This window comes from Halyomorpha halys, unplaced genomic scaffold (genome assembly GCF_000696795.3).
Source record: "Halyomorpha halys isolate HHAL.00 unplaced genomic scaffold, Hhal_1.1 Scaffold179.1, whole genome shotgun sequence".
Lineage (NCBI taxonomy): Eukaryota > Metazoa > Arthropoda > Insecta > Hemiptera > Pentatomidae > Halyomorpha > Halyomorpha halys.
In genome coordinates, this window is record NW_027107000.1 from 495055 (window position 1) to 511726 (window position 16672).

General features: G+C 29.0%; 1 protein-coding gene across 1 annotated transcript in view; it reads left to right on the top strand.

The window, feature by feature from the left end:
- Positions 1-16672, top strand: part of LOC106679148 (uncharacterized) — a gene marked incomplete at its 5' end in the record, with an annotated part of 31252 nt that continues 14580 nt past the window's right edge. The window contains 11 exon segments of the mRNA XM_014418126.3: positions 1-130; positions 1773-1909; positions 5499-5656; positions 7883-8020; positions 8929-9057; positions 11227-11280; positions 12022-12135; positions 12310-12399; positions 13033-13122; positions 13204-13290; positions 14812-14865. Coding sequence (XP_014273612.1) covers positions 1794-1909; positions 5499-5656; positions 7883-8020; positions 8929-9057; positions 11227-11280; positions 12022-12135; positions 12310-12399; positions 13033-13122; positions 13204-13290; positions 14812-14865 — 1030 coding nt within the window.

Sequence of the window (16672 nt, forward strand, 5' to 3'; positions counted from 1 at the left end):
GATTTTAGTTGATTAGATACGTGATCTAAAAATAACGTTTGTTGTAAATTTTAAAGTATGACAAATAGCTAGCATAAGTAGTTAAAGCTACTTATGCTTTGCCTAAGTTTTAAAGTAATTAATCTTTCAGGTTTGTATTTATAGTTACTTTTTGGTTATTCTTCCTCATTTTATATTATAGAATTCCTATAGAAATATAAATAGTGTGTGTTTCTCTCTCTGTATTATCTTAATGGAATTATCATTTATTCATTCTGAAGGTAGATTTTTCACTAACGAATAATGTAGAGACAGTATTCAATTAATAGAACAGTACTTATTTTTAAAAAAATGCCTAAATCAAATTATGACCCATAGCAAAATGATTAAAATTTTGAACTTCTTATGAAACAGCATAATCTTATCGTAAACAGGATAATCAACTCAGTTCATTGTTATAGATGATATTCATTTCCTGCTTTCTAAATATTTGTATACAGGAGTATGTTAATATGTTTGTATCTGTATATATTTCGTGAAGAGACCCAACCTTTTCTTCAGTTTTCAGAATAGGCAGTTTTTATATATGTAAAGCTATCATGAAGTATAAATTTGTTCGCTTTATTACTTGTTATTGTTGTAATTACAGCTTTAATTAGGTTACAACTTGATTTCTTGTCAGTAGAGGATGGATTGATGATTAAAATATCTATAACATTGAATATTTCCTGTAGTGAAACAAAAGTTATTTCATATTTATTTTAATTACTAAACATGGTTTCTCTTCTTATATCTTTATAAAAATGGCTTGTTGTAATTTACTCTAGTACTCTGCTAGTGTTATTTCATGGGATCTACGCAATGGGTGACTTAACTCGTGTATACCAAGAACTCTTACCTACCCAGGTAGTAGTGTAGGTTACTATGAGTATTTACCTGCTGTTTGGCATCATCTACCTAGGTAATTTGTAGGGCTGCGCTTAATATGAGTATCCATGGCTATTGCAATTATGCTGCTCGTCCTGGTTTACTATTATGCCATGATTTTTTTACAGTTTGTAAAATAATATATTACCTGCAAAAGTTTCATGTTAAAATCTCTCTACTGTTTCCCGAAAATTATTATAATTGCATCGAAATATTGTATCGCTATAGAAAGATTGCTTCTATTTTACAAATGTATTTTCCTGAAATTAATTCTTTGACAAAACTAATCAATAACACTAAAAAGTTACTTCACCTTTCAGTTTCTTAATATTTTAAAGTACTTTTTCTATTATTTAAATCTTTTTTCTCTTCTTCCTAGGTTTTTTCAGCGTAATATCAATTTCTAATATTTAAATGCAAGGTCCAATATTAAGTATTAAATGACACTTATCTTAGTATCTCTCATTATCTGATTGTTTATTATTATTATTTTAATAAATAAAACCAGTTCAGATTATTTTGAATGGTCATAAAAAAAACCTGCTGTTGCTTTGGATTATATAATTATCAAGTTTCTGTTTGATTTTACCATCTTTTCGTGCTCCACCATGCCAGGTGTGGCCTGATATTTTATTAAATTAACTTTTCATCAGGGTTACTAAAGAAACTATTAGTTCAATTTCTCATGATGGTAAACATGTGTTTAATTAATACTACATTAAATATAAATTAAATCCTGTCGCCAGAAACGAGCCTCTACACACCTTTATCAGTTCATTGATACTTTTATAATTATTCATTATGTGTGTGTGTGTGTGCATGCGTGCATCAGGTTTTAATAATTCCATAATTTCTTATGCTTTCAGTTTTTTAAAATCTGTGTCAACATGTGTAATAGTAGAAAATCAATGGAGGAATATTATACAATTATTTATAGGAAACAGTATTCCTTATTCTGGGCTACAGTTAATATGGCATGTATGCTACTGACACCTTACATTATGTGAGTCTAATTTTGTCGTTTTATTTTATATTTCTGTTGGATAAGAAAGAAAAATTTTACTAATTTAATTTTTATTCTCATGAACTTATTTTATGTTGTTATTAAAATGTAACTCAAATAGGCATTAACATTTAACTAAAAGATCTAGGAAATCTTGTTTTTTGTTATTTTTAAGTATTTATGCATACTTAATTATCCAATACTGTTCAAAGTATAGCATAGTAGGTTGGCATAAAATTTATTCCATGATTCAGTCATAAAATTAAAGAGAAATGCTCACAAATTAAAAGTTGTTTGAAATTGAACTGGTGCTCCTTTTGAGGTGCTGCCCCAACACACTCAGTTGTGTATGTTTCTGATTGATAAATAAGCAAGTGTCCATTATTCTGCGTCAAAATGAACGTTTCACCAATCAATGAAGCAAATGGGATGACAGGATTTAGGAACATTTCTGCCCACATTACCAGTAAAAATTAGTTCAGTCTCCAAAACATAAATGATTGCCAGGAAAAGCTATGACTCGGGAGAAGTAAATTAAGTGAATCACTCCCTTGTCCATCTCCATAATCTATCTCGAATCTCTAAGTTGTACTACAGATAAAAACAAGAGGGCCATCTATGGCTCAGGGATATATATGAACAAGGCTCATTTATGAATAAAATTGTTTCCCATTGTTGGTTGGCAAATTATCGGATTTCCCTGCTATACTTTTTTAGGAGTTAGGGCCCTACTGCCACATTTAAAGTCCATATTACCTCAGACTTTGCCATAGGATGTCTGAATGTTTTGTATTTTGTGGCCATTTGTAGCCTGTTCTGAACTTTTGAAGATCATATAAAAGAAGTTTAGATTTAGTTATTATTTTTTAGTATGTTAATAATGAAAGAATTACCATATTGTGGTAAAATATATAATGTATACTTATAGTTTCATGTTCTATCCTAAAAATAAACCTATTTCTGTTAATTTTTTTAGTAAATTTTATTGTTTTTTTATATTGAAATTTTTATTCTATGTAATTATTTGTAAATGTATCAATAATTAGCTTTTCATTGTGTGTCTTATTCTTATCATCAAAATATATTTATTTCTAATCCATGGCTGTTGTTCATCAAAATATACCTATTTCTGGAAGAATGCTGATTGACCGTGTGTATCAATAAATGGTATTTGGTCCGGGTGCGGTCAAATAAAACTCAAATAGTAAATTGGTATACTATTTTTATTTGAGCCAACGTTTCGCCCTACATTGCAGGGCTTCATCAGGGTTAAAAAAAGATACAAACACTTGACATAAGTACAAAAAAAAAAATTTAGTGGAAAATAGCAAGGGTGTACAATGAAATATTTAATAAGAAAAATTAAAGGTTATAAACATTTAACAAGAAAAATTAAAGGTTATAAACAATAATGAAATGAAAATGGTAATAATAACCTTTAGTTTATAACCTTTAATTTTTCTTATTAAATTTTACGTTGCATTGTATACCCTTGCTATTTTCCACTAATTTTTTTTTTTTTGTACTTATGTCATGTGTTTGTATCTTTTTTTTAGCCCTGCAACGTGGGGTGAAATGTTGCCTCAAATAAAAATAGTACACCAATTTACTATTAGAGTTTTATTTGACCGCACCCGGACCAAATACCATTTATTTCTGGGTTTTTTTTTCAAGTAAATGAAGAAAAGAAGTTGTGTATAACAATTCTAAAACCAGTCTTGTCCATTTGTGTATGTAGGTGAAAATATATATACATATATAAAAAAAAAAATTAAAATCAATTTGATGTCTCATCCAGTTTTTAGAAGGGGAGAGGATTTTAAAAAACATTTTTCAAGTGTTATTACTTACTGCTAAGACCAATATTGATTGCATGTGTACACGAAACTTTGCAGCTTGCATGAGAGGGATTATGCTTTCTGAAGGGAGAAAAAAACAACATAAAATATGCAAATACATATCTATATTTATGTATTTATACAGAACTAAGTGAATACATACCTAAAGGGATTAGGAAAATATTAAGGGCATTCTCAATCTAGATGGTGGATGAGAAGATATAAAACTTTTTTGCATTTTTTTTTTGTACCGTCTTCTTTAAGTTTTCCCATCATGTAAGGTTCAGTTTTGTTCCTGAAGCTCAGAATAATTGATATGGGAAGTAACATTGGTATTAGAGTGCTACTAATGTATAGTTCTCTACACGCCTGTATCAGTCCATTATAACCAAGATCAAATTTACTGAATGTATTATAATGTACAGTTACAAATATATTAAATAAAATAAAACATTGGTAAGAGGTTAGTTTCTTGTAATCTTTTTTTTTTTATTCACTTTCCCACGACTTGTAGTCTAAAAGCTGGTAATCTAAAAGCCGTAAAAACAATTATAAATAATGAAAATTGAAGCAGTGATTTTTCTTTTCTAAATTTTAATGTATTTATGGCATATGAAGAAAATCTTTTAATTTTGTGCTACTTCTTTTCATAATTACAAAATTAAGCAATATTTTGTTTAATTTTATAAAATATAATTAATTTTATGATGCATATTTCATTTATTTTCATTAATTTCATTTCAATCCTTTTTTTTTCTTAATTTTTTTGTTTACTTATTGAATATGGTGAGAATAAGTGATTTATATCAGAACTTTAATCTGCTTAGAAAAAGTTGGTAAAGAAGTGGATTAGTTATTGGGCACATACTCATAGACTCAGATTTGAGTCCAGCTGTGTTTGACTATTATGACCCTCCTGGGACATATCCAACCTCTAAAGTTGATGCCCTAATCCTTCAGTTGTTTGGGGTTATTATTAATTGTTTATTCATATTTGAGAAACTTTTAGGCAAAACATCATGGTAGTATATCATTTTGTGGCAGTACCTCAGCATTCTCAAATCAAAAGCAGTAATCCAATCAATAAAGGGTTTTCTGAAGAAAAAGTCATGAAAATATTTTTCTTGATTATATAGTAGGATGTATTTTTTGGGATGCTGAATCCAAATTTCAGGTTTGTCACCTCACTAATCACTGACTTCTTAAGGAAAAGAGAAAAAATGCCACACTAATGACGTCAGGTTGCCCAAACATTAAATGTCACATACTCATTTTGGGTACTTGAATTTTGTATGGAACCTATATTTGTGAAAAATGCTTACTTTTCTAGTTAAAAGTCATAAACTGAAAAAAAATTCCAATTTTTGTTATTATAGAGCTTGTGACGTGGCAAACCTGAAATTTAGATTTAGCACTCCAAAAAACACAAATAGAATTGTAGATAAAAATATTTCTATGATTTTTCACCTTAAAAACTGCTGTTTTGAATCTTCTGTATGTCTATTTTAATGCCAGTTTGTATTTAGGCTGAGAGTGTTGACTTGTATTTTGTATTGTACCTATTTAATAAATTTCAACTTTATTTCTGGCTAGAATAGGTAATTTGTATAATCTGTGGGATAACCTTTCATTCTTGTCCCTGTTGATATATACAAGTGCATAAAATGGAATAAACAAATCTTATTAAGATTTGAATTTTTTTTTTTTAATTTGGAAATAATTTTTATATCATTAAAATAAAATCATTTTAGGTCAATTACACGTTTGGGAAGTCATTATACAAGTATTGTCATCTGTTTCTTTTTCTTGGTTAACATAATTTATCATCTATGTGTCATCTTCCATTATCGCAAGAAGCCCTGGGAATTGTATGTTAATACTTCTGCAGAACATAATGAATCTAACATAGGTAATGATGTACTCATTATTATTTGCAATTCATTTGCAACATTTTATTTTTATTTGTTTAAGCTTTTCACTATACCATGCTTACCAATCCTCCTATCAAGAGCCTTAAATTTTATCTTGGGCATGTTTCCTAAGAATAAAATAATTGTATTGACTATAAGTACATTCATCTGGTTATATTTGTAAATATATTTTGGTTACTGATATATTGATTATAGGTCATTGTTTCAAACAGTAAGTATTTTTTTAAGCATAAATCAATTTTGTTCACATGAATGTGGTAGATTAATAACAAATAAACTGAAAAAAATTAATGGTCTTCAAAGGACAGTATATTGAGAGAATCTTGTATAGAAATATTCACTAATCATTATTGAAATTCAACTCCCTTTTTAGGGTTATTATAACATAATTCACATGCCAATTTATATTTTTTGACATTAATAATGGAGCTGTGAATTTTTGTCTTTTATTGATTATAAGATCACAAATTTCTGCAATATGTAACACAATAAGTAAATCATAAAAAAAAAAAAAAGAATTAAAAGTCAGTTGATAATTGAAAAGTTTCCAAAAAATTATAATTAAATGATTAAAATGAGTTAGAAAATTCACGAAGAGATTGCAAGGATAAGGATTGAGTTGCTTAAGGAAGCAATTAAATATTTTTAGTACTAAAATTCCGAACTACCTTAGTTGTCAAGTAAAAATAGTATCTGTTTTTTATTTCAGCCCCTCCTCCCCATTTCATTTTATTTTATTAGAAGTTAGTTATCTCTGATATGATTGATGGTTTATTTATTTTTTTTTTTCTGTATTTTACTCTTAGGCACTAAAGCCCATTTTCATTTTCTGTTATTTTATTCTAAAGGGACTTATCCCAGAATAAATAGAAAATATTATGCTCTATTTTATGTTTTTCTCTTACTGTCGATTATTCTCATTTTGGTTTATTATTTTAAATGAACCTTTGGAGTCTACTAAGAAGATATAAAATAACTTCTGTTCCAAGATTTTCTCAAAGATTACTGGGCCTATTTGCTTCAAGGTTTGCTACTTAAGTTACAGTATTCTGTTTAGTACTGAAGTTACAGTATTCTGTTTAGTACTGAAGTTACAGATCTCCCAGATTGATTCTCGGATCATGACATAATTATCCACCATTTTCTTTCAAAACAGTGGCTGATTAAAGGTGTTTTACCCATATCTCACATACCATTATACAATCATGAAATAACTATACCAAAGCCCATAAAAATAATCAATACAAATCACTTTTTTTTTGTTTAAAATATAAGTTGTTACAGACATACAATACAAGGGTACATGGTATGTCAATCTTAATAAATTATGGAAATAATAAACCATTGTTTCACAATTTTGAAGTGCTTGATAATTAAATTCAATTAGTAAAGAAGTGTGTAGTATATAATCACTACTAATTAATATATAATAATTTGACTAGTATTATAGATTCGAAAATGGGCTGGTAAAGTTTAGAAAAAAAATATATAGAAAAGTTACAGAATTTCTTCAAACTTATTTGGATATCCTGTAATAATAAATATTAACTTCTTCTTTTATTGGCGCGACAGACTGTGGAGGTCCAAGGCCTCATGCGATGTACTACGAAATACATCGCTCGTTTCTTGACAAAGTTTTCATAGGGTGGGTTCATCACTCCCACGCCTATTTTTGTGAGTGCCAGTCATTGGCTAACGGGCCTCACAAATGCCGGGGGGAGGGGTGGAGGCGAGGCTGTGAGTGAGTATTTTGTAAATATATGCTTGAAAATATCCTGGATGGGGCCGGGGCTTGAACTCACAGTCTTAGGGTTGGCAGTTAGGCAAGTTACTACGCTGCTATCGTCATCCTCTAGAAGAAATATTGATTAACTTCTTTTAAAACACAAAACGAGTAACATATTTTACATGCAATTATGGCCATAATCTCTAAATAAAGAGTTTCATATAGAAACTTAATTTAAATTAATCAATAAGGATAAGATTAATATACAAGTGTACCTCACAATATTAATTACTTATATGTATAATAAATTACAGCATTTATGTAAGGGTTTGTTGTTTTCAATTATTTATTAAATTTAATTATTGATTAAATTAATTACCTATTTGTTCTAATATAATCCTTCACGTTTAGCTTTTATGATTTAATATTGTTTTGTGACATTTAAGGACTCCTTAAATTTATGTTTTATGATATTTAGGGGGCAAGAAACGAAAATGGTCATGGGTCAATATAGTAGACCGTTCAAAGATAAAAGAACAAGAAGTTAGAATTTCCACTCCAAACACACCATACACTCCAGAAAATACATTGGAATCAAGTCTCACAGCTGTTGGTGGTAAATATTTTTATTTTTATAACTTTGTTTATTATTATCACTTCTTTCAATAAATTTTTATCATGGATTGGGCAAACATCCCTACAGCTACTTGAGACCAGCTTTTTATTATTCCATTAAATATTTAGGAAGCCATCCCAACTGTCCTTGCAGTTTTGAGTTACAAACTGAGCTACTCAGTTACCTACAGCTTACTGTACTTCATGCATTAGTAGCTAATGAGAGATCCAACTTCATCATTAGCTTCCACAGTGAACACTGATATCTGACCATTTTTAGAGATTGCAATATCACTCACGTTAACTTTATCCAGCCATTATAAATCTCTATGATGATGAAAATTTTAATCTTGAAAATGAAAATAGAATTAGCATCCTACAAATATTTCTAAGCTATACCTGATCTGAAAATTTCTGCTAACGTAATAATTAATCCAAATGTCTGTGTATCAAATGAAGTCCAGTGTTAAATGTTAAATTAACATCTAACAGAATTTTAATTATAAATAAATAGCTAGCTCTGCTATAGTAAATAACAGGAAAGAAATGTGGTTTAGATTATTATGTTTAAATACACTTCCAAGAAATTAAGTTTTCAATAATTGATAACTTATTCAAAATAAATTATAAATAATTAATAGGAAATGTGGTTTAGATTATGATGTTTAAATGCACCTCCAAGAAAATAAATTTTGAATACTTAATAATATACGAAAGATAAAACTGTATTTCATGATATTTATTATTCATTAAATGCATAATACTTATGAGCACTGGTAATTTTGGTTATGATTAAGTAAATATTAAGTATAGATTAAATTAAATATTTTATCTTTTATTATAATCTTTCACTTATTAATTTTCATACTGATTTATATATTTATATGACTTTTAATTTATGGTGTTTAGTGGATACAAAACAGAAATCGTCATGGGTAAATATAGTGGACCGTTCAAAGTTGAAGGAACAAGAGGTTAAAATTTCTACTTCAAACACGCCAGAAAAATTTTTTGACTTGAGTTTATCTACTATTGGTGGTAAATATTTTATTTTTTACAGTTTGTTACTATTATTTTATTTTCATTTCTTTAAAAAATATTTTTGAAACCACGTTCAGGTCCGTTTTTTTAAAAATAATTCTATTAAATATTTAGGAAACTATTTACTAGGGGTGGGTAAGATTGTATGAATCAGATATTTTTATCAGATAGTGAAAAGTGATTGATAAAGGCAAATGGACCTGATACAGATGATCTTGGCCTTAAGAGTAGGATGGAAAGTTGTATCTACTACATCTGCCAGAGTTGTTTCTTTGTATCAACTGCAGCCTAAATTGATACAGGTCTTGAGAGTAGAATGTTGGGAGCTTGTAACACTATACCCATCCGAGTTGATACTTAATATTACCTGCAGCTCGAGTTGATATAGGGTGATACTGGCCTTGGGAGTAGTATGGTCGGTGCTTGTATATACTATAACCGTCTTTGTTACTCCAGCCTGAGTTGAAAGAGGCGAAATAGATATTTAAAAGACCTTAATGTTCAAGATCTGTACAAATCTTCTGAATAGATAACAAAAATAGGATCAAAAAGGATATTAAAATAACTAATAAATTTGATTAATTTTTTATATTAACAATGATCTTTTATTTTTCTGATTTATAAAACATTGATAGGTATTAAAAAATTAGGACCCTGATGAATTGTCTATATAAACCATGTCTTAACTATTGGACAAGATTTTTTCAATAATACAAAAATATATAAATTTTGTGGTTTTATTTTCATATGTTTGATTCAATCTGAGAAGAAGTTAAATGTTTTTTTAAAGAAGAAATTCTTGGTAAAATTAAGACATTAAAGTGGGAAAATAATCAAGATAGAAAAACTAACTCAATTGAATGTACTGTCCTATGAATCATTTTTCTGTGTACAAAAGTGATGTCCCAAGAAATTATCAACCTTGATAGTGTACGGAGATACCCAGAATCTTGGCTAGGAACAGCAGTAGTCTAAGTATAAATTAAGTCTTTAATTCCTTATCAGCTACAAAAATATCAGTATCCTTTGTATTTGGACACAGGGCATTCCAAAATCTACGCATTTCTAATTTGAACTGTACCAATCGTGTTCAGCAGCACAGCTTTCTGGGATTCATATATAATAGTTATTGAGATGCCTAGCTTATTGTTAGTTATGTGAACTTTATCCAGCAGGCACAATTTCTTAGGTCAATTTAACTACTAGTGCTTTGCAGTTGCAAGTTTATTTTCTTTCCTAACTGGGAGTTCATGCAGTCCTCTTACTTACAACCATAAGTAGGTTCTGTTCCTTGGAAAGTGACTTAAATCAAGTCCTGCTCAACAAAAATGTTAATATACACATAAAACCATATTTTGTAACCTTCGGTTTATATATAAAATCTTTTATTGAGTGTGGACTCAATTTGAATAGCTTTATTTTTTAATCTGATTGATTATTAATGGAAAGCTTGATTTGATAATAAAATTTAAATCTTTTTGCCAAGTGACTAACTTTGAATTCACTTTGACATATAACAGTACTGGTAGAAATTAGTTAACAAAATAACTCTGAAATGACTTAAAACAGTGTAACATAAAATGGGGATTGCCTGCATTATTAGCTACAGCAAAACTTAGTATCTCAGCTGTCTTCTTATCACCAAGAAACAACACATTTTTTGATCAACATCCTGGCAATAGCATATTGCAACATTGTCATGCCTCATCAGCTATTTTATTTCACATCCTTCAGTTATATATTGATAAACAAACATAAAACCAAATGTATGGTCCCTAGTAATACCCAAGCAAGTAGGGGAAAAAGTTTCATTCAATATTAAAATGTTTGAGCAAATATCCAAATTTGGATTAAAACTTAGGATTGCAGAAAATCTATTATATGATACGGGTAGAAATTAAAAATAGATTAATGGCTGCCAAAAAATACTGTGATGGTCCTATTGTATGGTGAGGGATGATTATAAGAAAACAGAAGAAAATAGCTCCTTAGCTACAGCCATCAACAGAAAAACATGGCAATTGGTATTTGAGAAAACCAGAACTCACTCGTGGATTTTAGGGCTACAATAATAGTTGTATCATTAAAGATGTTAGTTTATTTTATACAGAAAATTTGTTCAGCTACTTCAATTTTAACTTGTACTATTGGTTTGTTTATTTTCAGGATCAGATAGTATGTATCATTCATTTGAGGAACCACAGGACCTGATGTCTGTGGGTGAGTTAACTAATATATATTTGGTGCTTGCACATTAGTAAAATAATGTTAAATATTAACAAATATTCTTATTATATTTCTTATTTAAAAAAGGGAGGGCAAGACAGCTGGACTCAGTGTGGATAGACACCAAGACAGAGAGAGAGACATCAAGAAATTTATAGTTAAAATAGTCTATTATTATAACAATGTGGATATCAATTTTTCTAATAATTATTCAAAAACTTCCATTAAACATATTTATTCATTTAAAAAAATAGGAGAGTCTTCTATCACTCCATTGGGAACAGAAATCGATTACACGGACATATATACCTAATTTAATTTTATTTGTTGGTTTTTTTAGAGGCTTTGGTTTAGTGATTCCAAAACACTTAATATTTTCATAAATATGAATGAATGAAGTCTCTATCTGACCATCATTTAAAAAAAACAAAACAAGGATGGCAAAAAAAAGTATTTATTTTTACCAATTAGCAGTGAAGGTAATCTTCAAAAGGATTGCTCAATCATTTGTTTTGTTGAAATATTAAAGGAGATATGGACAAAAAAATTCCTTTGAGAAATAATATATAACGATTATTAGTTAAAACTAAAAGATAGCTGATTTTAATTAGTTTAAATAAACCAGCTTAAATTAATATTTTAAAAAAATCCTACTCAAAATGGCTAAGTTAAGAGTTCTTGGTTTATATTTTATGTATAGATATGTTTATTTACATTATTATTATTATTTTTTAGCTTACAAGTATGAAGTAGGTGTTCTAGTTACTTCCTCCAGACTATTTATAAAGCCATGTGGATGCCAAGTTTTAGACTGGAAGTGTCGTCTGTGTCCATTTAGAGTTTATCCAAGTAATTACACTGCTCATAATAATCACTAAGTTATTAATATATTTTTAAAAAGTCACGATTTCACCCTTTCTCAAGATATCAATGTTAGTTTATATATATATATAACAATGAATTGGCTATATTTAATGATGATTAGTAATTTTTGATAGTATAGAATATTTTTTTTGTCCACAGTTGAATATTTTAAGTCCTGGTTTTGGTATCCTATTCAATATGCTCCAAAAGAGTGCATGGAATGTGGGGAATTTTGTCTTGCTACTGAAGGTAACTAGAAAGTGATTTAGTATTTGCTTTATAATGATAATTTAAAAGTCCTTGTGATTTGGTACATTGTGTAGTAATATTAAATTGTGGAAGAAGTTATTTGTAACAAATAACTAAGTAAATAAATGGTATGCATGAAATCAGATATTTTTTTATTTAAGTAAAAGATGGTTGTAATTAGGAGTCACCTGTGAATACTGTTGATTTACCTTATGTTATTTCTTTCATTTCATCTATTATATTTTTCTTATGTACCACTGAAGGTTAGGTTATCAGATCATCTGTGATGTGGTATTCTACAAAATTTGGTACAATTCTCTACAATAAATCTACTAGATTTAGATTAAAGAAAATTAAAATTTATTTATTCTTTTGAAACAATCTAACAAATTTTAATTTTGGGATGTTCTAATAATGGAGGTTAGAAGCATGACAGACTTACTTTATTTGATCAATAACATTGTAGATTTTTTTTAAAAAGTGTATAACTTTTTTTGTCATTCGTTACTCTATTGATGGCAAAGTAATTATAACTTTTTATTTATTATTTTATTAAATTTATTTCCTGGTGTGCAGGGTATTCTTTTTTTTCATGTTGAGAATGTACTGTTGACATAAAACTTTTTTTTATAGCGGAGTACAGACGATTTGATGCAATGTCTTACCCACTTCATCTATGTGATTGTAAATGCAGATATTGCGTATACGCTGATAAGTATCCATGTAAGTTTAAAGATTGATGGCTGGTTAATATTCCTGTTTTGTTTCTTTCAAATAATATATTGTTTCTTATTTTTATTTTAGTAAAGCCACGTACCAATCTTCTTCCTGATGACTGCCATTGTTTGTGTATTTGTAGCAAATGCAGAGTTATTGAGGAATTGATACAAGGTAAATTAATTTCACTATATATGTAAAAATAGCTGTTTTAGTGATAGTTGTTGTTAGTATTTGAGCTGCTAATTTATTTTGGCACCCGAGTCTTCTACAATTTTCTCCAAATCTAAATTGAAGAGTAAGTCAGCTAGCACATGCCCTTGTCTAAGTCTTAATCTTTTGAAGGAAATTTTGATGAGCAATCTGAACACAAGTTTGATTCCCGTTCTAGCAGGGTTAGTCAGAGGTTAGGTGTATATCAGCAAATAAGACTATGTTATCGATATATACATCATAATTGGTTATAACACAGATTCAAAATCCTTGGCCAGTCACATTGTCTTCTTTTGTAGGTTGGGGTTCTATTGCTTTGATTTTTTTACAGTCCTTATCCCTACTAAATTATTAAGTATTTTATTTATAATCATAATTAATAGCAGTTTTGATATTTTCCTGTAATCTATCAAATTAGCTGTCTATATAGTTTATTGGATATCATTGCTTTAAACTAACCTTGGAGACTTGGGTTTGATTCTCAGGACTCCTGAGAATTTTTCCTAATAAAAGGGTTTGGGTCAGGAAAAGGTTTTACTCAGTTTCATAAGGAGAGCATAAATTGATACTCAAGGAAAAAATTGTGGTCCATTTTGAGAAACCTAAGATAGACATTGTTACAATCATGTTCTGATCATAGTTGAGGTGTTATTTTGGACTGTATCGGCATCTGGGAAATAGTTTGATATTGAGAGCCACAAAAACAAGGTTGTGTAAGACACTGATCAAATCAATGCTTACATACAGAACAGAAACGTAGGCCATCTAAAAGTTAGATAAAAGGAATCTCCCAACATTTGATAGGAAAATCCGAGGCACATTTACAGCCTAATGAAAAATGGTTCTGTTTGGAGATGGCACATGAGCAGAGAAGTGTACTCCTTGTTAAATGAGCAGATGTTGTAAGAATCATCAAATTCAGTAGGTTATACTGAGCTGGACATGTCCCAAGGATGGGGTCCCACGAGAACCCTATAAAACTCTTGGGTAAAGAAATGTATGGCACCATTCCAAGAGGCTGGCCAAAGCTTTGATGGGTGTATGGCATTAGGGAAGACTCGAGGATCCTGCTTAGAGTTCAAAATCGGAGGACAGTTTCACCAATTAAATTGGTTGTCTTGTCTGCTTAAATATATGAAAGATTCGAATTAGTGTGTATGTATGTATATATATAATGGTGTTATTGTGGATTGTTTTGATATTAGTTGTGATTCTATTTTGAATTTCCTGCATAGGTTTGGAAAAGAAGGTAGCCTTTGATTTTAAAAACAAAAATTATTATGCCTGTTCCATATCTTCTTAGATATTACATATACTAAATTTATTATAGTAAAAAAGACACCTAAGTGATTTAGGAATAAGTTTAAAATTACTTAAGTTACTTAAAAAGTATTAAATTCAACCTTAATTATAGTAAATTTACTAGGTATTTAAGATTATTTTTCAAAAATCTTATCTTCATTTTTTTTGTCTTTTTTTAAGGTCTGGAACCACATGAAAAATTGGAACCTTCTGATGAAGACTTAGAAACTTCAGGTTTTTTTTCTTTTATTTTGTAACTTCTTTTTTATTAGATTAAAAATGAATTAATTTTTTTTTTTAAATTTAATCCTCATGACCAGATGTAGGTCACATAGAATTTACCTGCCAGATTTTGAAATTGAGATATATGAAGCTGTCATCACAAGGATATAATCTGCATTATGCCTGTCAGTCATATTGTCTAAATTATTTATGAGAAATAATGTCAGGCATATAATGAAAATTCTCAAATACTTAGTACACTTTGTGATTACCAATCTTGAAAGGATTCGTTGTTACAGTTGGTGATAACTTCCCTGTACTTCTCCATTTGTGATGACCAAAGAGTTCCTTCAACTCTAAGCCCTGGTCCTTAAGTAGGATATCTGGGTCAATGGGTAACCATTAGGGATTATTGGTAAACCCTCATTACAATAAACTCAAAGGGACCACAAAATCAGCATTTTGTTAAAATGAAGTTTGAACTATACAAATAACAATAAAAATGAGTAGGTTAGTAATGTGCATAAATACAATCTTTTTTAAAACAACACAATATCTATGTATAACAGCATTTTATATAGAAAACCGCCTGTTCTAAAAAATACCAAAGGGAGCCCCTTCTCTCCTCCTAGAAGATGAAAAAATAGTATTTTTTTCTTGAGAACTTCTTTTTATTACATATGAATACAACAGATGCCTTTATTGTTATCTTCTTAATTAAAAAATTAATTATATTTCAAAATTTAAGATATTTAAACTATATTTTTTTCTATCAAAATCTTTGATTAAGTTTATAAAACTGACCTTTTACCCAGGTGCACCCTTCAGAAAATTCCTGGATCCACTACTGTATACATGTACCTATTAAAGAATATGGAAAAATTTATTTACAACCTGCGGTATATCAACGTGTTTTGATTATCTTGACATTTTGAACCAAATAAAAACTTCCTTTGAATTTCTGATAAGTAAATAATATAAGACAGCTTAATGACTTGCAAGGATATGTATTTTTTAAATTCCTAGACTTTAGAGTGAGTGAGAATAAAATCATAATCAAATGAACCGTTCACATTAGAGCATTATCCATCCAGTCCATAGTAAAAATAAAAAGATAATAATTAACTATTCATTGGGTTTAAGGGTGGAATAATTGATAAAATTTAAATATAAACAATTGATAATTATATTATATAATTAACAATGTTAATTACATTGTGCCTTTCATGTTCATTTTAACTGAGTGATTTATCACAAGGGGTTCTAAAGTAGTTCACAGTTCATATTAATAGAATTAGTTCGTTATAACAAATGTGCTTCAGGAAAATCAACATATTTTTCTTGGGAATTCGATTTTGGTTTGCCATAGTGAGGAGTATGTTATATCCAAGTTCATAGTAATGAGGGTTCACTTTATTCAGATTTTGATGACTTATCCTTCCCTAAACCTCTTGCAGATGTATTCTTAATATTAAAGTTGCAGATGTATTCTTTATTCTGTTTTGGCCTTTTCCTCGAACCTCATGGTGAGAACTGTTGGTTCTTGTGGAAATATTGAGCTGTCAGCTATCATTATAATATACAGTTAACTCCCAATCATATGCAGGTTGATTATCCCCAAACTGACTTATACACTGTGAAATAAATGAAAAATATTTTTATTAGCATATACTGCTGGAAGAGAAAATAACATTTGTTTGACTGATTATCTTCAAAAACAATAAATGTTGTTATTCTTTTATGTAAAATCACATATTCATTTTAAACAATTTATTAATTTCTCCTGTTGTACATTAAGGTTTAATTGATTTTTTATTGT